Genomic DNA, 23,605 nt, shown 5'->3' with positions numbered 1-23,605 from the left:
TCATGTTAAGAGCCCTGTCCTACTGTCGTTGGCCTGTGTTTGGCTGTAGTTGATGGCACTGTCTGCAGTCCCAGACTTCAGTCCAGCTCTGAGGACTGAGTACTTTAACCTGTTCACTTGTGACCCGATCACTGAATCCACGTGTTGACACCAGGTGTAAGCAGCTCGGCCCTTTCCTCTGCATCTTACAACAGCAGTGATGCCTGTTATGCTGGATTATGTGACTTGTGTTTTATTTACTACCCGTCTGTACTTTCACCTGTTCTTTTGATTGAACCTATTATCATATCTTATGTTATTTCATAAAGACGTTTTGTCAAAAGTTCATTTGAGCTGAACTCCAGAAAGCTAAATGTTTGAGTCTATAATGATTTTTTTAGCAGCTTGATGTCACTTTGAGAGACAAGAGAAAAAAAGCGGAACGCCCCGCCTCTTTGTATGTAGAGTTCCTTTTCTGGTGCTCTGTTCAACTTACGCACACATCAGAGCTTCAGTCGTACCATGAACCTGATCTTGATAACAGCTTTCCTCCTCTGCAGCCTCAGTAAGTATTAAACTATTTATAACATCACTGATATGATGATGATGATCGTATGCCTTAAATGCAACATATTGACTTTTTACTCTCTTGCTCATTGTTATGAGGAGATGTGGTTTACCTTTACATGTCTGTTTGTTTCAGGCTGGGTCTCTGTCTCAGGTTCTGAGTCTCAGACTGTGGAGTTCCAGTCTGGTGATGATGTCACTCTGAAGTGCTCCAACATGTCCAAAACTGATGCCATCACATACTGGTTCAGACTTCTCAAGAGAACGAATGTCCACTGTATCTCAGTTATGATCAGATCTACCAGCACACCAATATTCTGTGATGGATACGGTCACGGCAAATTCTCCATGTGGTCCAATACCTCGACTCTCTTTCTCCAAATCAAGTCAGTGGAAGTGTTCGACTCTGGACTTTATTTCTGTGGATTTTATGAAGGTGGACGTCCATCTTTCAGTCTGATACACCTAAAGATCAAAGGTAAGAGAGTTTTCTGTTGCTTTGTTTTCTGTCCTTTGATTCCCTCAGTCCCATTGCAATGCTTTCTTATAGTTACATTTGTTGAGTAATCTGTGTCTTGAAACAACATCTTCTATGTAACAATGTCTTTAATAGGCAGCAGTGATGCACATAATGACAGAGACAGCGAGCATACAAGTAAGACTCCTTTAAAGATTTCTCTCATTGCACAAACGTCTGCTGTCTAAATATTTGTAAAGCTCTATAAAGAAGTCTCTGTAAGGAAAATGATGATCTCTTAGTAGAGGGGTGTGATGGAGTAAATCCACTGGCGAGTGTGATCCTGGGTGTCATGACTGCTCTCCTGGTGAATGTCATCATCGGCCTGACTGTTAAAGTGAGAAGACTTCAGACAGGTACTTCAGGAGATCTGCTCCCTGTCTTATCTTTAGTGGTTTGTTTGTAGACATTCTGCATGAACAAGTGTCAGCATGATGAAGAACTTTAACAGTGGCTTTAATGTAATAACAGCAGAAGTTCATTAAAGGCTCGTCAGTTCACTGATTTGAATCATTGACTCTTTTTTGTAGGTGCCAAGGAAGAAAATGATTCCCAACAGTACGAGGTGGGTCAAGTTTAATTCTTTAAACTCTTGAAGAAAAGTAGGATTATTCCTAATTAAGATGTAGTTTTCTCACAAATCCAGAACGTGACTGTGTTATTGTGTGTCCTCTGTACAGAATGCAGCTCTGACCTTGTACTCAGCAACACTTCTGAGCAGCGAGCCTGGATCAGAGAGAGAAGTGGAGACTCGTGTGATTTACACTGCTGGCAGATAGACTCAGGCTGTTTCAGGATCTGATGCTTTAATCACATCATCTCTGTAGTGTGTGACGTGTGTTTCATTTCCTTATTACAAAATAATGATTTCATTCATGTGAACTTTACATTAATACTCCCATGTAGGCTGTATCTTTCACTTTATGACTTGATTTTTTCTTTGTTTTTAAACTGAAGTCAACGACAGGTCTCTTAAACCTGCAATCTGTCTAACCACCAGTAGGGGGAGCTCTACTATGTGCAACAACAACTGTATATTGTTTAGAAGTCTACAGAAATATGACCCTGCCCTTCACTTGATTTATTACAAACATTAACCTTCTCCTGTTGATCTCATGGACTCAAATATTAGTTTAAGTCTCTCAACACAGCATGTTGTACTTTGTATAACTCACATTAAACAGTAAAACAGGTTACAGTGTCTGGTCCATTTATAATTGCCAATTCACTTTGCGAGTCAAGCTAGCAACAGAACCCATGTCAGGCTGAGGGGGAGTGGGACACAACTGCAGACTAGGAGGGGGTTCTTAAAGCTATCTCAAAGGATCAAAGGATTTGACAAGCAATCAAAAGGTAGAGAGAAAAAGACAAAAAATAATTAAGATAAAGAACAAACAGGTTTCTTAAACCATAACAAAGCTTGAGTAAGGCCCAGAAAGAACTCCTTTAGGAAACACAAAGAGGGTCCAAGAGGCTTTAAAGGTGACATATCATGCAAAATCGACTTTTAAATGGTTCTCTACCTGAAATATGTTTCCCTTGCATGTCTACAAACCCCCCGAGAATGAAAAAAATCCACTCTGCCCCTGTTCTGATTTCTCCACCTTTCTGCAATGTGTGCTGAAACCAGCCGTTTTAGTTTTCATTGTTTTTCATACGTCACAACGACATCCGGTCTGTAATGGAAGTCAGAGCTCGGAGCTTGTTCAGCCCATAGACTGTATAAAATACAACTCAACCCCTCCTCCGTTTTTCATTACCTGCACACATGTGTGCTAACAAGGAGCTTAGGAGGGAGGCATGCTAGTTGTAGGCTGTCTTAATAAACACAAAGGTCGGTTTTACTCCCCACGTCTGCAGATTTGAAGATCTAGTGGAGGATTTTTATTTTTCATGGAAAAGTGCTAGCGCTAGTTAGCATAGCTACATAGCTACATGTCGTAGCTGTGTACCAAAACACACGTCGACATACTGACAAATAAAACGCAAGAAACACTAAATCTGTGACCAATGGTTCAGAAAGGTCCTGCTGCAGGCGCCTCTCCGTCAGGATCAGATTCTGGATCAGATTCTGAGGGTTGAAGTAACGCGGGTCTGTGAGCAGCCATGTCTATGCAGCCAACATGTAAACGTTAGATCAACGTGCTGGAGAGCTGAGGCCACATTCACTTCCTGAGGGGGGCGTGGTCAGAGAGCTCAGTCTCATTTAAAGGCACAGACACAGAAAACAGCCTGTTCTGAGCAGGGCTGAAAAGGAGGGGTTTACAGGCAGACCAAAATCTGATTTCAAAGTGTTTTTTGGGGGCAATAAACTTTAAGGACATGTTTTGGGGACCTCTTAGACTAATATATTTTGATTTAAAAAAAGAGCATAATATGTCACCTTTAAGGGTGAACAGAAAAGGCTCGGCTGAAAAGAGGCCCAGTGACAACCAGCTACAGTCGTATAGAAACTGCTGACAAACACGCTGAAAACAGGTACTGTCGGGTTATACAGACACACACCTTGATAGTACATGCACACACACAGAGAGAACCTCTCTCTGAAGGGGCGATAAAGAGTCAGCACAGAGTACAGAAACTCAAGGGTTTATATAAACTACTCAGACCTGGTCTCAATCAGGTCACACACACACACACACACACACACACACACACACACACACACACACAAACGCACACACGCATGCAGACCTGACTGCTCTGGGATGATTCTCCCACCAATCTCAATGAGCAGCCAGAGTGAGTGCTCCTCACAACCTCACGTTTACTGAATTCTTCATCCCTTCAGCACTCTACATGGAATACTGTTGCAAGACAATAAATCTGTCTGCAGTCGAGATGAGAACAGAGCTTCAAAACGGAAGAACAGAAACCCCCAGGGGGCGTTGTGGTGGCTTGCTCTGCTTTTTATATTCAGGTATATGCCATAGATAGGAGCGGTGTAGACGTTAGTGAGGTTATCATCACTTGTTTGGCAGGAAGAGAGAGCACAGTGTGGTCTGAAAACAACTGATGTGGAAATCATGAGGTCTGTTAGATTAAAGTTCAGTTTGAACTGATGCAGGAAGTTATCAGGTGTTTCATTTGTGTTGATGTTACAGTTGTAAGATTAAGTCTTGCAACTTTATTCATAACTTCAGGTTTCATTTGTTTCATATGTTCAAAGTGTTTGGTCCAAAAATGATATTTCTGACTTTCAGCAGATTGTAGGTAATGTGGGCAGGGTGTCACTGTCTATTCTACATCATGGTTGCCTGACTAAAGTGCCCTATCGAACCCCTGGTGCAAAGCATTGTGGTGTGTAAGTCTCAATGATGCAGTCATCACTTTAACATCCAGCGTCCACAGTTTGTTAAAGGGGACATATCACGCTTTTTTCATCAATATATATTGGTCTAAGAGGTCCCAAAAACATGTCTTTAAAGTTTATGCTCAAAAAAACACTTTGAAATCAGATTTTGGTCTGCCTGAAAAACCCTCTTCTTCAGTCCTCCTCAGAACACTCTGTTTTCCCTCTGACCACGCCCCCTCCGGAAGTGGATGTGCCTCGGCTGTCCAGCACGTTGATCTAATGTTTACATGTTGGCTGAATATACACGGCTGCTCAGAGATCGCGTTACTTCAACCCTCTGAATCTGATCCAGAATCTGATCCTGACGGAGAGGCGCCTGCAGCAGGACCTTTCTGAACAATTGGTCATAGATTTAGTATTTCTTGTTGTTTTATTTATCAGTATGTAGACGTGTGTCTTGGTACACAGCTACGAACATGTAGCTATGTGGCTATGCTAACTAGCGCTAGCACTTATCCATGATAAATAAAATCATCCACTAGATCTTCAAATCTGCAGACGTGGGGAGTAAAACCGACCTCTGCCAGAAAGGCAGCAGGACCTTTCTGAAGGATTGGTCACATATTTAGTGTTTCTTGTTGTTTTATTTGTCAGTATGTCGACGTGTGTCTTGGTACACAGCTACAGCTACAGCTACAGCTACAGCTACAGCTACAGCTACAGCTACAGCTATGAACATATAGCTATGTGGCTATGCTAATTAGCGCTAGCACTTATCCATGACAAATAAAAATCATCCACTAGATCTTCAAATCTGCAGAAGTGGGGAGTAAAACCGACCTTTGTGTTTATTAAGACAGCCTACAACTAGCATGCCTCCCTCCTAAGCTCCTTGTTAGCACACATTTGTGCAGGTAATGAAAAACAGAGGGGGGGAATCAGTATTATTTTATACAGTCTATGGGCTGAACAAGCTCCGAGCTCTGACTCTGTGACAGACCGGATATTGTTGTTACGTAACAAAAACACGGAAGTCTGAAACGGCTCGTTTCACACACATTTACAGAAAGGTGTAGAAATCAGAACAGGGGCAGAATGGATTTTTTTCATTCTCGGGGGGTTTGTAGACATGCCAGGGAAACATATTTCAGGTAAAGAACCATTAAAAAGTCAATTTTGCATGATATGTCACCTTTAATAGCAAATGAACTTGCGCCCTGGTTAGAGTCCATGGTTTGATGGTCTTGAAATGTGTTGAGGGAGGGAACACAGGTGCTATGTTGCAGAAAGCAACTGCGCTGTTCATCAACAAAAACCTGGTCTGAAGTCTCAAGTCCATAGAGCGGTGCTTTCCTGCTTTTTAGTGGGCACATTAATGAGATGGTAGAGTTCACAACACACATTCTTCTGCTTTTTACACACATAAAGAGACACAAAGAAGTGCTGCCTTTCACGAGGAGCCACATGCTTGTAATCACCTTCAACTGCACCTTACTGCAGCTCGCTGGTTCAAGAAACTGTGTTGTGTTTTTAAAGGATTAAGGGAGGCTTGATTGAATCTTCAGACCTACACTTTATATCTGAACAGGACAAGAACATATGCTGAGATTGGCTCCAGCCCCCCATGACCCCGAACGGGATAAGCGGTCAAGATAATGGATGGAAGGACAAGAACATGTTCTGGTCAGCTTGCACAGTGGCTTGTTCAATGGGTCATACAGCACTCTACAAAGACTAACAACAATAATAGCTACTAGCTTGCTCTAGTTCTCAGACAGATCCTTCTCAGTGTTGCAGTTAAAAGACTTTGATTTGTGCAGAAAGATGGAACGTTGTCTGCAACACCTCTGACTGCAGTAGTGGATGACTGACTGAGGAGCCTCAAGTCTTTAACAGGAAGAAACAGCACAGTGTGGTTGGAGGTGCCAAACAGCATGAAGCCTCTAAACCTCTGTGAGAGCAGTCTGAAATGAAGCTGGGAAGGCCAGTGGAGGTTTTTCTGTTTGGTGTAAACAATGATCAGGGTCTCGCCATTAGAAGTAGAGGCGTAAAAGCAAACAGAAAAGAGAAATGGAGAAAGTGAGGTCTGGACCAGAGGAAGCTCGGCCTACAGCCCCCTGCATCAAAACCGCACCCAACAAAAGTTCACGCTCCCCATGAAGACTTCATAAAGCAACAGGAAACCTAAAGTCACGTTTGAAGTGATGAGAATCTTGTCATTTTAAATCCACGTGAACTGCTCCCTCCATCGCGTCACACCTCAGACTTCACACCTCACTTCTTTCATGTGAAAAGGCGTCTGCTGCAAGAAGACACCTACACAGTGTTTAACCTAGCATTTAGCAGTGCAGCTGACTTGCAGACATTTCAGTGGTGCAGTCACAGCGTACACATGATGATGAGCCGTACCTTGATACCAGCTTTACTCTTCACCTTCAGTAAGTACAGTACTCTTCTAATGTCTCTGTGTGTTTGGTTCCTGTTGAATTACAAATGGAGTGATCATTTCATGTTGTCTGGTTCAGGTTGGATGTCTGTCTCAGTGTCTGAGTTCCACACTGAGGAGGCTCAGCCTGGTGAGGAAGTCACACTGCTGTGCTCCAACTTCTCCAGTATCCCCTCTCACGTAGTCTGGTTCAGACTGAACAGCACATCCAACGTCAGCCCAATCTCTTCCATGTTCATCTCTGATGGAAACGCCACGTTCTTTCAAAACAGTACATATGATACGACATCCAACGGCACTCACCTCTTTCTCAAGATCAAACCAGTGGAATTATGGGACTCTGGACTGTATTTCTGTGGATTAATCTTAAATAAAGAATCTGTTATCGTCAGTGCAACATATTTAAAAGTTGAAGGTAAGAAGGGTTGACTTTTTCATTTCAAAGAAACAGACTTAAGAACAAAATAAGATTCAGGTTCACGTTCAGGTTCCTTTATTTGAACCCGTAGGTAAAGTTGTTTTGCAGCCAGTGAGATGTTTTTAATTAATTAATGTGCTAAAAATACTAAAATACCCTAAAACTAATATAACAATAAGAATGGTCAAATCAAAAGACATGATGAAATGATAAGATTCCATTTAAAAGGCATTTAAGAAAACAATCAACCAATAAAAACTATAAAATAACATGATGAAAAAATCTGGACTTAAGTCTTAAAATTATAGTTTGAGTCTGTATGAGAAAGGAAACGCTACGGCTTGTTCATCTCAGTACTAGCAGCAGGAACAAAGATTTTCTTGCGCCGCTGTTTCCTGAACCTGAGGACTAAAAACCACCGACCGGAGTGAAGAAGCTGAAACTTGTGCAAATGGTGTGATGCATTATCTAAAATAGAAGCCGCTTTCCGCTGTACCTGTTTAGTGTACAGGGATCCTGCGAATGCCTGTGGCTAACCAGTCAACTTGCTTGACCATTTAACAATCTGTTTTATTGAATTCCTTTCCTTTAGAGAGATATTATGAAGGTAAATATGTTGCAAAATACACAAGCTTGCAGACTTGATGTGAGAACCTGCAGAATACGATTTGAGAACTTGTGGATCAAAAATCAGAACTTGTATGTTTCTTTTTTCACTTGTAAAAATAATTCACACATGTGAGCTGAATTTGAAGTGACAGAAAAAAAAATAACTGCATGGGAGCTTGTGGAAGAAAAATGTGAACTTGTATTTTGAAATTTTTCACTTGTGTGACTTCACATTCATACAACCGTGTTCTGAATGTGAAGTCACACAAAAAATATTCACACATGTGTAGATTGATATTTACAACCACAACTCGGTGATTATAACCTCTCGAATCGATCCCTGTAACTTCAAGAATGTGCTTTATAGCATTTCAAAGTGACGAAAAATGTAAAGTTATGGCGGCGTCCGTTTATTGACTGCTCAATCATAGTGCCAATATATCAAACTTAGCTCTTGGAATAAACTTACCCTTGGTTTGTGAGCCATAGAGCTTCGTCTTCTGATTTCTTATTGGTTAACCCCTCACCCCACCTCTCACCCCCATACCACCGCCCCCCCACAGCTACAAGTGCAAATTTGTAATTTTCGCAAGAAGTGTTGCAAAAGTGAAGCGTGCAGATTTGTCACTTTGCAATGCGAGAAAGCTCATTTGTGAAGTTACAGGGACCGATTCGAAAGCTGTGATTGTAAATATCAATCTGCACGTGTGTGAATATTTAAATATTCAAAATACAAGTTCACATTTTTTTCCACAAGCTCCCATGTAGTTATTTTTTTCTGTAACTTCAAATTCAGGTCACATGGGTGTGATTTTTATTTTACAAGTGAAAAAAGAAACATACAAGTTCTCAAATCATATTCTGCCGGTTCTCGCATCAAGTCTACAAGCTTGTGCATTTTGTAACATATTTACCTTCCTAGAGATATGGCCAAGCCCTGAAACGAAAGAAAAGGACACAACAGATTCAATAAACGCACAGTACAACAACATCATAAATGTCCGATCAATGTGAAAGAACAATGCAACGCTGGTGAGCCTTTTTACGCACTGCAGCACAGTTTACCTCAAAGTTCAGTTTCATGTCAATAATGTCAATGTTGATAAGGATCTGTCTTATTTCACACAGGGTGATATAAAAAGGTAACTTTATCTTTGTATCTTCTTGTGTTGAAGCGTTCTTTGGAAGAAACATCCTGATGGACATGATCCTTGGTGCTCTGATTGCCTTCCTCTCTTCAGTCATCTTTGCTCTGTTTCTCATTATCAGAAAATTCAAGACAGGTATGTTTACAAGTGCAGAGAGTTACACATTCAAAACTTCCCTTTAAAGTAAAAATATTCACAACAATATTGTTGATGTTGTTTCTGTCATTGAAGCTCAGAGGACAGAGGAGCAGAATCCACAGAGAAGTGAGGTGAGCAAGTTTTAATCTTAAATTAAGATTGAAGTCTATTTTTAAATGTTATCTGGTTTATTCATCGTTGTATGATGTGTTTCTTTAACAGATTGATGCGTCTCTTGACTTGCACTACGCAGCGCTGACTTTTCAACCAAAAGCAAAAAGCAGAAAAAGGTCTCCAGCAGAGAAGGAGCAGGAGACCAGTGTGCTGTATGCTGCCTCATCATAGACTGTCATGTGGGTTTTTTTAGCAGCATTGTTTGAGACATGATGCATTCATTTGAGTCCATTTGGTCAGTGTTGTCTGTGGTTCAACCCTCCAACATACAGGCTGTGTTTTTCTTCCTTTCTTTGTACCTGGATGAGCTGCTCTTTGCTAGCTTGCACCAAGAAGTAAACTGAATATAAACTGTCATGAATCGATTCCACCGTACACTGGATAGTGTCCCCTCCAGATCCAGCTCATCATCTGAATGTGGACAGATCGGGGCTCCATGAGGATGAGAGTGCACAGTGCTCTGCTGATGGTTCATCTCAACAAACATCTCTGCAAACTGCAAAGAGCTACAAACATCATGGGTGTTTTTCTGCTTGGACATCATTAGTGCTGCATGCTTTGTGGATTAAAAAAGATGTCGTGGGAGAATGATGTGCATTTCTTGATGCTACAAGCAGCTGCGGTCTATTCTGAGGGGATTCCCCCTGAGTGTGTGTTTCAGAAAGAGACGCCTGCTTTAGAGAGAGAAGAAGAATGATGAGGCCTGTCAGATTGAACCTGTCACATGTTTACAATGATGCAGGAAGTTATCAGGTTTCATGTTTGTATTGATGTTAAAGCTGTTTGAATAAATACTTCACTTTGATATTTTTCATAAATTCTGGTTGTATTTGTTTCATTTATTCAAAATGTTCCTCCTGACTTTCAGTAAGAATATAACTTGTTCAGAAAGGAGAAACATTGTCTGCATCGTTTCTGTCTGCAGCTGTGGTTGAGTGAGAGAGGCGCTCATCAGTGTGGTCAGAAGTGACAAAAACCATGCAGCCTGAGAACCTGCAGGTGAGAACAGTGTCTGACATGAAGCAGTGAGAACAAGCCGACTGTCTTCTGTGGAGTGAACATGAATGAATGAGATAAATGATCAGCTTCTCTGCTGTGGAAGTAAAGCCATCAAACTGTATGAGAAACATGAAGCAGCTGCATGTTTAACTGTGATGTCAGAGTGTGTTAATGATGATATGGGTAAATCTCCAGTTTAGCATTCAGCACCCTGCATCAAAACCACACCCAGCAGAAGTTCACATTCTGAAATAATCTAAAACTTTATGAAGTGAAGCACAAAGTCACCTCACTTCTTCAGTGTGACAAGATGTCTGTTGCACGGTGTGGCTTACGTGGTCTCACATCAAAACATTAGCTCTGCTAAAGGCTGCGTATCTTTAGGTCACAGACCACAGTTCAACCACAGCATGTGAAGTTCCCATCTCTCTCCACTCTCAAACACTTTTCAACCAACTACACATTACAAACACTGCTCCTATGGTGACCTATGATCAGGTAAGGGTTCAACAGCTTTAACTCATACTGTCTTTTGTTACAGCTTTGTTGAATTCTTTGTTCTGATTGGTTAACTAAAGCCTTCCACAGTCTGCTGTTTCTGTACAGCAGACTGATGCTACTGATAGATCTGATCTGCTCCCCTCTCTGTAGAAGTCTTTGCTGAATATCATCCTTTATTTACTTAGTGTACTGAACAACAGTCATCACTAGAAGTCGATCATGTTAACACTGGAGGTCACAGTTCTGCATCATGGCCAGTGGCGTTTCTATGTGTGAAATATTGGTGGGGCAGCGACCTCCTATGTTGATATGCTACATACCAGGCACTACATGTGGGTTTTTTTCCTTGTCAGGGGGCCACTCATTTCTCCACAAAACACTCTGCAGAGCGGCTTGCTTTAACACATCTTCCGCCACACACACACACACACACACACACACACACACACACACACACAGTTACTTCTTCTGCTACATGCCTAAATGAGTATTCCAATATTCCATCCTTATGAACCAATAAACACAACTAAGATGCAAACCAATGAACCCATGATGGCCCCACAACAGCCAACAGCAAAATACCTCCACACTACTGACCACAAAGAAGCGCCCAGACCTCTTCTAGGGATACAGATCCTTTCTACACTGTAAACCCAAACAAGTTGAAATGACTCAAAGTGTTTGTGGTAACTGATTACATAAGAGTTTTTAAGCAGTGGATAAACAATTTTTGAGTATAACTGAAATTCCATCCATTCATTATCTTGACCGCTTATCCCGTTAGGGGTCACGGGGGGCTGGAGCCTATCCCAGCTGGCTTCAAGCAGAAGGCAGGGTACACCCTGACAGGTCGCCAACCTATCGCAGGGCAAACACAGAGAGACAGACAACCATTCACACACACACTCACGGGCAATTTAGAGTGACCAATGAACCTGGTGAGCATGTTTTTGGACTGTGAGAGGAAGCCGGAGTACCCGGAGAGAACCCACGCGGGGAGAACATGCAAACTCCACACAGAAAGGCACCTGGCTGGGGATTCGAACCAGAAACCTTCTAGCTGTGAGGCAACAGCGCTACCCACTGCACCACCGTGCAGCCCCAAAACTGAAATCATAAAATACAATTTACTCAATTTTTTTTCATTCTTTTTTGAATTTTCAACTCAAATGTATCAGTTAATTTTTTTATATTTTTAATTGATACATACTAGATGAAACTGAGTCCATGTCTTGGTTTGGTTAGTTTAGTTTTTTTCTTGTGTTCATGCCTTGGTTTCATCCATTCATTATCTCGACTGCTTATCCCCTTTCAGGGTCTCAGCTGACTTTGGGCGGAAGGCAGGTTACACTTTGGACAGGTCATCAACCTATCACACGGCAAACATGGAGAGACAGACAAACATTCATGCACACACTCCCTATTTGGAGTGATCAATTAACCTGGTGAGCATGTTTTTGGACTGTGAGAGGAAGCTGGAGTAACCGGAGAAAACATGCAAACTCCACACAGAAAGGAACCTGCCCCTCCGGGGACTCGAACCAGGAACCTTCTCACTGTGAGGCAACAGCACTACCCAGCGCAGCACTGTACCTTGGTTCCTCCCTGTGTTTATTCTGTATTAGTTATCCGTTGTCTCTCTTGAGTGTTTAGTGATCCATGTCTCTTGTTGTGTTCTTAGTCTAGTCTTGTGTTTCCTGTTTTATTTTGTAGTTCTGAATCCTTGTGTCTCCCGTTTAGTTTTACGTCATGTCCTTGTGTGTTTCCCTCCTCTTGTGATTCCCCTCATTAGTCTCACCTGTGTCCTGTGTTCACACCTGTGTTGATGACTCTGTGTATTGAGTCCCTCATTAGTCTCACCTGTGTCCTGTGTTCACACCTGTGTTGATGACTCTGTGTATTGAGTCCCTCATTAGTCTCACCTGTGTCCTGTGTTCACACCTGTGTTGATGACTCTGTGTATTTAGTCCCTCATTAGTCTCACCTGTGTCCTGTGTCCTCACCTGTGTTGATGACTCTGTGTATTGAGTCCCTCATTAGTCTCACCTGTGTCCTGTGTTCACACCTGTGTTGATGACTCTGTGTATTTAGTCCCTCATTAGTCTCACCTGTGTCCTGTGTCCTCACCTGTGTTGATGACTCTGTGTATTGAGTCCCTCATTAGTCTCACCTGTGTCCTGTGTTCACACCTGTGTTGATGACTGTGTATTTAGTCCCTCATTAGTCTCACCTGTGTCCTGTGTCCTCACCTGTGTTGATGACTGTGTATTTAGTCCCTCATTAGTCTCACCTGTGTCCTGTGTCCTCACCTGTGTTGATGACTCTGTGTATTTAGTCCCTCATTAGTCTCACCTGTGTCCTGTGTTCACACCTGTGTTGATGACTGTGTATTTAGTCCCTCATTAGTCTCACCTGTGTCCTGTGTCCTCACCTGTGTTGATGACTCTGCGTATTTAGTCCCTCATTAGTCTCACCTGTGTCCTGTGTCCTCACCTGTGTTTATGACTGTGTATTTAGTCCCTCATTAGTCTCACCTGTGTCCTGTGTCCTCACCTGTGTTGATGACTCTGTGTATTTAGTCCCTCATTAGTCTCACCTGTGTCCTGTGTCCTCACCTGTGTTGATGACTGTGTATTTAGTCCCTCATTAGTCTCACCTGTGTCCTGTGTCCTCACCTGTGTTGATGACTCTGTGTATTTAGTCCCTCATTAGTCTCACCTGTGTCCTGTGTTCACACCTGTGTTGATGACTGTGTATTTAGTCCCTCATTAGTCTCACCTGTGTCCTGTGTCCTTACCTGTGTTGATGACTGTGTATTTAGTCCCTCATTAGTCTCACCTGTGTCCTGTGTCCTCACCTGTGTTGATGACTCTGTGTATTGAGTCCCTCATTAGTCTCACCTGTGTCCTGTGTCCTCACCTGTGTTGATGACTGTGTATTTAGTCCCTCATTAGTCTCACCTGTGTCCTGTGTCCTCACCTGTGTTGATGACTCTGTGTATTTAGTCCCTCATTAGTCTCACCTGTGTCCTGTGTCCTCACCTGTGTTGATGACTCTGCGTATTTAGTCCCTCATTAGTCTCACCTGTGTCCTGTGTCCTCACCTGTGTTGATGACTGTGTATTTAGTCCCTCATTAGTCTCACCTGTGTCCTGTGTCCTCACCTGTGTTGATGACTCTGTGTATTTAGTCCCTCATTAGTCTCACCTGTGTCCTGTGTCCTCACCTGTGTTGATGACTGTGTATTTAGTCCCTCATTAGTCTCACCTGTGTCCTGTGTCCTCACCTGTGTTGATGACTGTGTATTTAGTCCCTCATTAGTCTCACCTGTGTCCTGTGTCCTCACCTGTGTTGATGACTCTGTGTATTTAGTCCCTCATTAGTCTCACCTGTGTCCTGTGTTGATGACTGTGTATTTAGTCCCTCATTAGTCTCACCTGTGTCCTGTGTTCACACCTGTGTTGATGACTCTGTGTATTGAGTCCCTCATTAGTCTCACCTGTGTCCTGTGTCCTGTGTTCACACCTGTGTTGATGACTGTGTATTTAGTCCCTCATTAGTCTCACCTGTGTCCTGTGTCCTCACCTGTGTTGATGACTGTGTATTTAGTCCCTCATTAGTCTCACCTGTGTCCTGTGTCCTCACCTGTGTTGATGACTCTGTGTATTGAGTCCCTCATTAGTCTCACCTGTGTCCTGTGTCCTCACCTGTGTTGATGACTGTGTATTTAGTCCCTCATTAGTCTCACCTGTGTCCTGTGTCCTCACCTGTGTTGATGACTCTGTGTATTTAGTCCCTCATTAGTCTCACCTGTGTCCTGTGTCCTCACCTGTGTTGATGACTGTGTATTTAGTCCCTCATTAGTCTCACCTGTGTCCTGTGTCCTCACCTGTGTTGATGACTCTGTGTATTTAGTCCCTCATTAGTCTCACCTGTGTCCTGTGTTGATGACTGTGTATTTAGTCCCTCATTAGTCTCACCTGTGTCCTGTGTTCACACCTGTGTTGATGACTCTGTGTATTGAGTCCCTCATTAGTCTCACCTGTGTCCTGTGTCCTCACCTGTGTTGATGACTCTGTGTATTTAGTTCCTCTTACTTGTCGCTTCGTGAAGCACAGCCATTGTGGTTTTTAAAGTGTGTGAAGACTTACGTGGTGACGTTGATGACATCATACGCAGCGTCCATCTGTACATTCAGAAGTAGTTATTTGGACATGGATATTAACTAAATAAAACTGATCCACATATTATTAAAACAACTTCAATCGTTCAGATAACTCAATAATTCATTGTTGGTTCAACTAAATAGCTGGTTTTGAGTTCTGTACCCTTAATGGATATGAGTAAGAAGTACTGTTCGGGTTTACAGTGTATGCCACACACAGCCGACTCAAGCAGACTCTGGTCCCATTCTACTGTATATCAATCAGTCCAGCAAAAAAACAGCAATGTACACACCACCTCCACAAGGCAGACTGATTCAATATAATTTGACTCACTAAAGCTGAGGGCTCTGCTGCCGAGGAAAGCGGCGCAGCGGTTCTTAATCTGGGCAAACTTGTCAATGACTTTAGTCTGTTAGCCGCTCAATCAGCTGACATTAGAGAGCATGGTTGAATCGCGGCTGTCCCATCATAGTGTGAGTGAACGTTTTTATCCTCTTGTAGCAGGATGAGCCCTGCGGCTTCCCATGACCTTTGATCAGTTCTTGCCGGCAACAAAAAGGGAAGTATCTGCCCCGACTGCCAGAGGTTAGAGTATCATCAGACATGGGCGACAGGTTCCCACATGGAACACCTGCTAATGTGCCATGATGCAGAACTGTGACCTCCAGTGTTAACATGATCGACTTCTAGTGATGACTGTTGTTCAGTACACTAAGTAAATAAAGGATGATATTCAGCAAAGACTTCTACAGAGAGGGGAGCAGATCAGATCTATCAGTAGCATCAGTCTGCTGTACAGAAACAGCAGACTGTGGAAGGCTTTAGTTAACCAATCAGAACAAAGAATTCAACAAAGCTGTAACAAAAGACAGTATGAGTTAAAGCTGTTGAACCCTTACCTGATCATAGGTTACCATAGGAGCAGTGTTTGTAATGTGTAGTTGGTTGAAAAGTGTTTGAGAGTGGAGAGAGATGGGAACTTCACATGCTGTGGTTGAACTGTGGTCTGTGACCTAAAGATACGCAGCCTTTAGCAGAGCTAATGTTTTGATGTGAGACCACGTAAGCCACACCGTGCAACAGACATCTTGTCACACTGAAGAAGTGAGGTGACTTTGTGCTTCACTTCATAAAGTTTTAGATTATTTCAGAATGTGAACTTCTGCTGGGTGTGGTTTTGATGCAGGGTGCTGAATGCTAAACTGGAGATTTACCCATATCATCATTAACACACTCTGACATCACAGTTAAACATGCAGCTGCTTCATGTTTCTCATACAGTTTGATGGCTTTACTTCCACAGCAGAGAAGCTGATCATTTATCTCATTCATTCATGTTCACTCCACAGAAGACAGTCGGCTTGTTCTCACTTCTTCATGTCAGACACTGTTCTCACCTGCAGGTCCTCAGGCTGCATGGTTTTTGTCACCTCTGACCACACTGATGAGCTCCTCTCTCACTCAACCACAGCTGCAGACAGAAACGATGCAGAAACTGTTTCTCCTTTCTGAACAAGTTATATTCTTACTGAAAGTCAAGAGGAACATTTTGAATAAATGAAACAAATACGACCAGAATTTATGAAAAATATCAAAGTGAAGTATTTATTCAAATAGCTTTAACATCAATACAAACATGAAACCTGATAACTTCCTGCATCATTGTAAACATGTGACAGGTTCAATCTGACAGGCCTCATCATTCTTCTTCTCTCTCTAAAGCAGGCGTCTCTTTCTGAAACACACACTCAGGGGGAATCCCCTCGGAATAGACCGCAGCTGCATGTAGTATCAAGAAATGCACATCATTCTCCCACGACATCTTTTTTATCTCAAGGTTTAATCCACAAAGCATGCAGCACTAATGATATCCAAGCAGAAAAACACCCATGATGTTTGTAGCTCTTTGCAGTTTGCAGAGATGTTTGTTGAGATGAACCATCAGCAGAGCACTGTGCACTCTCATCCTCATGGAGCCCCGATCTGTCCACATTCAGATGATGAGCTGGATCTGGAGGGGACACTATCCAGTGTACGGTGGAATCGATTCATGACAGTTTATATCTAGTTTACTTCTTGGTGCAAGCTAGCAAAGAGCAGCTCATCCAGGTACAAAGAAAGGAAGAAAAACACAGCCTGTATGTTGGAGGGTTGAACCACAGACAACACCGACCAAATGGACCCAAATGAATGCATCATGTCTCAAACAATGCTGCTAAAAAAAACACATGACAGTCTATGTCAAGGGCTCACAAACTTTTCAGCCCATGACCCCCAAAATATAGGTGCCAAAGACTTGTGACCCCCACTGTCACTCAAAGTGATTTAATGTGGCTTCATTTAGCTGGTCTGGGGAAAATGACCCTACCTATATGAGCATGTGTCTGTGTTTCCTGTGCTGTTATGAATTAACCTGCTACTACTGATGCTTTAGATAATTAACTGTTCACTAACCCGAAACTTAGGAGTCATCTGGTAAAAAGAAAGGCAGAAAACTCATTACATGTTCTATTTCTAATGTTTTAAGTGTTATTTTTACTGTTATTTAATATAATGGGTAATGTGTAATAATTTTAGATAACATTAGAAAAAAAAAAATTCTGGAAGACATCTCACAACCCCTTAGGGGGTCCAGACCCACACTTTGGGAACCCTTGGTCTATGTGGTGTTAGCATACAGTGGCACTGGTCTCCTGCTCCTTCTCTGCTGGAGACCTTTTTCTGCTTTTTGCTTTTGATTGAAAAGTCAGCGCTGCGTAGTGCAAGTCAAGAGACGCATCAATCTGTTAGAGAAACACATCATACAACGATGAATAAACCAGATAACATTTACAAATAGACTTCAATCTTAATTTAAGATTAAAACTTGCTCACCTCACTTCTCTGTGGATTCTGCTCCTCTGTCCTCTGAGCTTCAATGACAGAAACAACATCAACAGTATTGCTGTGAATAATTTTACTTTTAAAGGGAAGTTTTGGATGTGTAACTCTCTGCACTTGTAATCAAAACATACTTGTCTTGAATTTTCTGATAATGAGAACCAGAGCAAAGATGACTGTAGAGAGGAAGGCAATCAGAACACCCAGGATCATGTCCATCAGGATGTTTCTTCCAAAGAACGCTTCAACACAAGAAGATACAAAGACAAAGTTACCTTTTTATATCACCCTTTGTGAAAGGCAAACTGTGCAGCAGGAACCTGAACGTGAACCTGAATCTTATTTTATTTATAAGTCTGTTTCTTTCAAATGAAGAATTCAAAACATCTTACCTTCAACATTTAAATATATAGCACTGATGATAACAGAACCTTTATCTGAGTTAAGTCCGCAGAAATACAGTCCAGAGTCCCATAATTCCACCTGTTTGATCTTGAGAAAGAGGTGAGTGCCGTTGGATGTCATATCATATCTACTGTTTTGAAAGAATGTAGCGTTTCCATCAGAGCTGAACATGGTGGAGATTGGGCTGACGTTGGATGTGCTGTTCAGTCTGAACCAGGCTACGTGAGAGGGGATACTGGAGAAGTTGGAGCACAGCAGTGTGACTTCCTCACCAGGCTGAGCCTCCACAGTGTGGAACTCAGACACTGAGACAGACATCCAACCTGAACCAGACAACATGAAATGATCACTCCATTTGTAATTCAACAGGAACCAAACACACAGAGACTCTAGAAGAGTACTGTACTTACTGAAGGTGAAGAGTAAAGCTGGTATCAAGGTACGGCTCATCATCATGTGTACGCTGTGACTGCACCACTGAAATGTCTGCAAGTCAGCTGCACTGCTGAGAAAGTGCGCTCAATGTAAGGAGGCGGAGCGTTCTTTTATTAACTCAGCTCTCAGACTGACGAGAAGAAGAAATATGGTTCAAGGTTCAAGGTTACTTTATATGTGCCCGTGGGTAGATTTTGTTTGCAGTTAGTCAGCCTCCTTTTAACATCAACCCAACAAACAGCACAGGACAATACATGACAAAGTGCTTAGTGCTAAAGAGGTAACCCTCAATAAAAACAATAAAAACAGGAAATGAGCAATCAATAAGAGCCACTAAAAACAAGATAGACATAAAATCAACCATTGGTCAATAAAAACAAGATAGAAAGTGCCACCAGTAAAAAAGAAGATAAAAAAGGTCCATAAATACTTAATAAACAGTGGAGAACTAGATAGTACAGCATCATTCTTATTACTGTAACTTGTCTATGATGGCTACTAATTTATTGGATGAAGCTGTGTGAGGCGATTGCCAGGTGTAAGAGATTGCTGAGGCTGGGTATGAAGGTGGTGAGGCGCTGAGGCTCGGTGGAGGGAGGCACTGGAGACAAAAAGGGAAAAATGTTAGGATAACAGCAGGGTAAAGCAGCAGGGTGTACAAAATCAGATAACTCAATGTCTAAGGAGCCAACAACACCAATCCAGGTATGGTAACAATCTGGCAGCAAGTGAAGGGAAGACCAGAGCTTATACAGTATATGGCATGCAATCAGGGGGAGATGGAAGTCAGATGAGTGCAGAGCCAAGCGCCTGGTAGCCACGCCCAGCCTCTGAAAGGGAGCACAGGGGAAAGAAAACTAAATCCAAGACACACAGCAGAGAAACAGACGTCCCACATAACTAAAGATCCAAATCACGACAGATGATTTTACATTGCTTGGTTGAGCATGCTGGGACTTCACCTCCGTCTACATGGGAGAAGCTGAAATTCATGGTTCAATGTGTTGGAGTCCGGCCTACTCACCACTGTCTGGACGAGCCTTAAGCTCCGCGGACTTGTCCACGATGCACTGTATGTCCATTCTTTGATCTGTCATTCTCAATAAATAACATGACATGTCCACTCAGTCTATTCTGTCCCATCGTGCTCATCAAGGGGTTTTTAGTTAGTTTTAACTTGGAGAATGAGCGCTCACTGAGCTGCGCCAGGCAGCTTGGAATGACTCCTCATCTCGTGCTTGCAGCAGTGTGTTGGGGTGAATTGACTCAAACATGTTCACAGTTCCATTTAAGCTGGTGAATCTTTGGGACAGTTGCTGGATGATGATATCAGGCATTAAAAACGTTCACCCGAAAGTTGCTCCCTGGGACAGTGAGGCGACTGTCTTCATCCAAGTAACGCCTAACTTTTCTAGAGCAAGAGTGGCAGACTAAGCCTCATCAAATCGCTCTCTAAACTCCATCAAAACACTGATTGCGTTTTGGAGTAGAGTAGATGCATTTATTTCATCGGCAGATCTTCTGTTTTTTTCTCACATCATTCACCTTTTCACAGATGGCCTCCCAAATTGTGTTTCTAACGCTGAGATGTCTCTGCTGGAGTTCACCGATGTGTTTATTTCCCTCCTCCACAAAAACCTCCAACTCCATGACTTCAAACTTCATTTATCGCTTAAGACCACTCTGTTCTCTCAAACTCTACATGGTGACAGCTGATAGCACACGCAAAATCCTCGTAAAATAGGGCGGTCCGCACCACTTTTGCACTCGTTACCATTTGCACACCCAGTCTTAGTAGATCACCCGCAACATGCCCAGAAATAACACGTGCAAAATTACTATTTGTACACGCAAATTAGCGCTCGTTATTTGGGATCTTAGTAGATCAGGCCCTATGTGTAACAAAAAGTGTCTCTAACCAAATAAATCAAGCAGAGTCACATTAAATGACCCCTTTTCTTGCAGATTTATCTGACTCATGTTCAGGAACAAAAGGAGGAAGTGAAATACCTCAACTGGACGATGAATTGAAGAGATCCTAACTCTGCTTTTGAGATCACACAGAATAACAGAGTTCAAATATAATTTAGTGTATCCTAACCTTGTCTCAGTACAGGTTTTTGTCTTTTCTGCCCATAATCTCTCAGGTGCACTGTGAACTCCATCAGTCCTGATATAAGCTGCATCAGATGTATAAGAAATGGCCCGCCTCTTCTCTCCTCTTGTCTGCAGCTCTGTTTGCGAGTCATTGCTGCGACACAATCTCACACAATGAGGAACTTGATCTTGATAACAGCTTCACTTCTCTGCAGCCTTTGTAAGTACTGTTTTTGTTAACTCACCAGTCACTGCACTGATGACTCTTTTAAAAAGTCACTGAGAGGAAAAGTTTGGATTGGTGTTTCTTTGTGGGCTAAGTCAGTCTATTGTATGTTTGTTTCAGGCTGCATCTGTGTCTCAGAGACCGTGGAGGTCCAGCCTGGTGAGACCGCCACACTGCTGTGCTCCAACCTTTCCACTGTTCCCTCTCAGATACAGTGGTTCACATTTGTCAATGGAAGCCAGCCACGCTGCATCTCCCACATGTTTGAGTCTCATGAACCTGCAAGATTCTGCAGCGGATTTCTAAAAGGAAAATTTGAAATGACATCAGACATGTCTACTATCTTCCTCCACATCAAACAAGTGGATTTATCTGACTCTGGACTGTATTTCTGTGGATCTCATGTGAGTGGAAATCCAGTGATTTACAATGCAACATTCTTAGAGGTACAAGGTAAGTTATCTTCAAAGTTTTGTCTGTTTTTTATGGATGCTTTACCTAAAATAAGGTCTTTACCGGAATGTTTTCACTTTAGCTTACATTTTGATGGAACTATTGATACAAGAATCAGATTATTGATCAGATCCTGTCATGCTTTTTGTCCATTTAAACAAATCAGATTATTTGCAGTAAGAGGGAAAATGGAATGAGTGCATCTTTCTGACCTTTCTTGTAGAAGCGTGGGTTGGAATGATGAAGCTGACTAGTCCAGTCCTGGTTGGTCTGGTTGTTGGCCTCGTAATGATCATCATTTGTCTGGCTGTTCAAAAAAGAAAGCTTCAGAAGGGTAACTGCTTTTTTGTTTTTGTATTTCATATATTTTTCTCAGATTGAACTTCTTTCATGCTTCCTCTTTAACAAAATGGAAAAACCACACTTATTGTTCCTCTTTCTCAGCTCGTACTGAAGAACAGAACCCACGACATGACGAGGTGAAAATTTACATTTTTCTAAATTATCTGAAAAGGTGCTACTTTCACTTTAAATTTTCTGAAGCCTGTCACTGAAAATACTTGTATTCACAGAATCCGGGCTCAGATGACCTGAACCATGGAGCTGTGACCTTTCATCCAAGAGCAGAGAGAAATCATAGGCCTGCCCCAGAGAGGGAAGTGGAGTCATATGCTATTTATTCAGCCATCAGATATATTTAGAGAGCACCTGGATCTGCAGCTAAAATAGGAGCTGATGCTGTATGACCAATACACTGCTGTGTTTTAATGTGGTTGCTCAGATTAGCATCACTTGATAGTCCAAGTTATTACAGAGCATTATGTAAAAAGTCAAGTTTTCAAAGTCTGGCTTATTTTAGTTTCTTGTTGGCTTCTGTGTTTTTCTTGTGTCACACTTCATCCCCAACATAATAAAATATATCTGATCAATATTTGGTCCAAGATTATTTTCTCTGTCTATGTTACCTTGGAGGCATATTCATCATAATTATCACATCTGTTTTCACTCTTTCACCGCTAAGGGTACGCAGCTAAACCTGTCCATAAAACCATCTGAATACAATGAGCTGCCACACTGCATCACATAGTCCGTCAATTTTTTGGGGTTTACTTTTTAATCTCCTCACACCAGTGGTTGCTCCCCCTTCTTCAAACTGAACACTGTTGCTCATGGGGGTTGTGTTCATCCAGCCTGGCCCAAAAAACATTGATCACATCACAACACAGATCTGGTTTGTCAATTATTTTCTTCATGATATTTCACTGAAAAATCAAACTCCAACCATTCCAGGCCTGGAGTAAGTCTAGTACTGACTGAACAAGTAGCATTATTGTATGGGTTAGCATCCTTTATGTAGGTAAAACTGAAGTTGAAGGGAAAAAAACTTCAAACAGGCGAGACATCAGCAGCATCTCACTTGTCTGACAGGATGAGAGAACAGCAGTGTTGTTTGAACAGTGTGAGGTGACAGAGTGAGGCCTGTGTTAGATCAAAGCTCTGTGAGGTTAACATGAGAAAAGAAGAAGCGTTCACTGTAGTTTACCCGTACTGGTCACACAGGCTAAAATAACACATATGGCGTGTATAGAAGCTTTAAAAAAAATACTCACACATGAAGGTGTCGACATCTCAAGCTTGTGAAAGATGCTGCAAAGCTACATTTGAAACCATCAGTCAGATCTAAGCAGAGTGACAGACGGTGCTGTGATGTGTTCAATGCAGCTGTGTTTGCAGACAGTTGAAGAGACTAAAATCACACAAAGATATAAATTAAGGTCAACTTTAAGCATGGCTTTACATCCTGCAGACCAGCTGATATCTGCTTATCAGCATTCATTCACACTTTATGGCATGGCTGTGTTAGGTGCCTGATTCTGATTGGTCCATACTGCACTGCAATGGTCTGGATTCTGACATCTCTACCATTCATCAATACAATAAGTTCATTGCACTCAGTATCCAGAACCTGTCCCTTACAAAACTCTCCAGGCTGGGTAAGATGTATAAAAGGTTATTGGATCTTCAGCCGGGATCTCCATGTTAAGGTGTTTTTCGAGGGGGACTTTTGGGGGGCGAGGCCTGCAATACTGAACTTGTCTGATTGGTAGATTAACCTCAGTGTTTTTATTCCTCCCTCCGTCCACAATAACATC

At 42.2% G+C, this 23,605-nt stretch overlaps 3 protein-coding genes across 4 annotated transcripts; 2 read left to right on the top strand and 1 right to left on the bottom strand.

Annotated features, from left to right (window-relative positions):
- The first annotated feature begins 6,229 nt into the window (after positions 1-6,229).
- Positions 6,230-10,109, top strand: LOC117807579. 2 transcript variants are annotated; one of them, XM_034676913.1, is made up of 6 exons: positions 6,230-6,796; positions 6,884-7,219; positions 9,007-9,114; positions 9,211-9,248; positions 9,340-9,470; positions 9,564-10,109. In XM_034676913.1, exons 1-5 carry the CDS (start codon positions 6,751-6,753, stop codon positions 9,460-9,462), a joined length of 651 nt encoding a protein of 216 aa, XP_034532804.1. In that variant the 5' UTR covers positions 6,230-6,750; the 3' UTR covers positions 9,463-9,470; positions 9,564-10,109. The 2 variants fall into 2 exon arrangements, with proteins under 2 accessions (XP_034532804.1, XP_034532803.1); XM_034676912.1 differs by having other exon boundaries at positions 9,340-10,109.
- A 7,365-nt stretch (positions 10,110-17,474) lies between these two features.
- On the bottom strand, positions 17,475-18,905 carry LOC117807640. Its single transcript, XM_034676988.1, has 5 exons — positions 18,652-18,905; positions 18,229-18,564; positions 17,971-18,078; positions 17,831-17,868; positions 17,475-17,739 (listed from the first exon to the last, which is right to left on the bottom strand). The coding sequence occupies exons 1-5, from the start codon at positions 18,695-18,697 to the stop codon at positions 17,626-17,628; spliced, it is 642 nt and encodes a 213-aa protein (XP_034532879.1). The 5' UTR covers positions 18,698-18,905; the 3' UTR covers positions 17,475-17,625.
- Positions 18,906-19,916: 1,011 nt separating this feature from the next.
- On the top strand, positions 19,917-22,383 carry LOC117807503. Its single transcript, XM_034676821.1, has 6 exons — positions 19,917-19,932; positions 20,824-20,993; positions 21,120-21,452; positions 21,676-21,786; positions 21,897-21,931; positions 22,025-22,383. The coding sequence occupies exons 2-6, from the start codon at positions 20,948-20,950 to the stop codon at positions 22,151-22,153; spliced, it is 654 nt and encodes a 217-aa protein (XP_034532712.1). The 5' UTR covers positions 19,917-19,932; positions 20,824-20,947; the 3' UTR covers positions 22,154-22,383.
- The last annotated feature ends 1,222 nt before the right edge of the window (positions 22,384-23,605 follow it).

Source organism: Notolabrus celidotus, chromosome 23, assembly GCF_009762535.1.
Source record: "Notolabrus celidotus isolate fNotCel1 chromosome 23, fNotCel1.pri, whole genome shotgun sequence".
Classification (NCBI taxonomy): Eukaryota; Metazoa; Chordata; class Actinopteri; order Labriformes; family Labridae; genus Notolabrus; species Notolabrus celidotus.
Note: the sequence above shows the minus strand (reverse complement) of the source record. Positions and strands in the feature narration are given on the sequence as shown.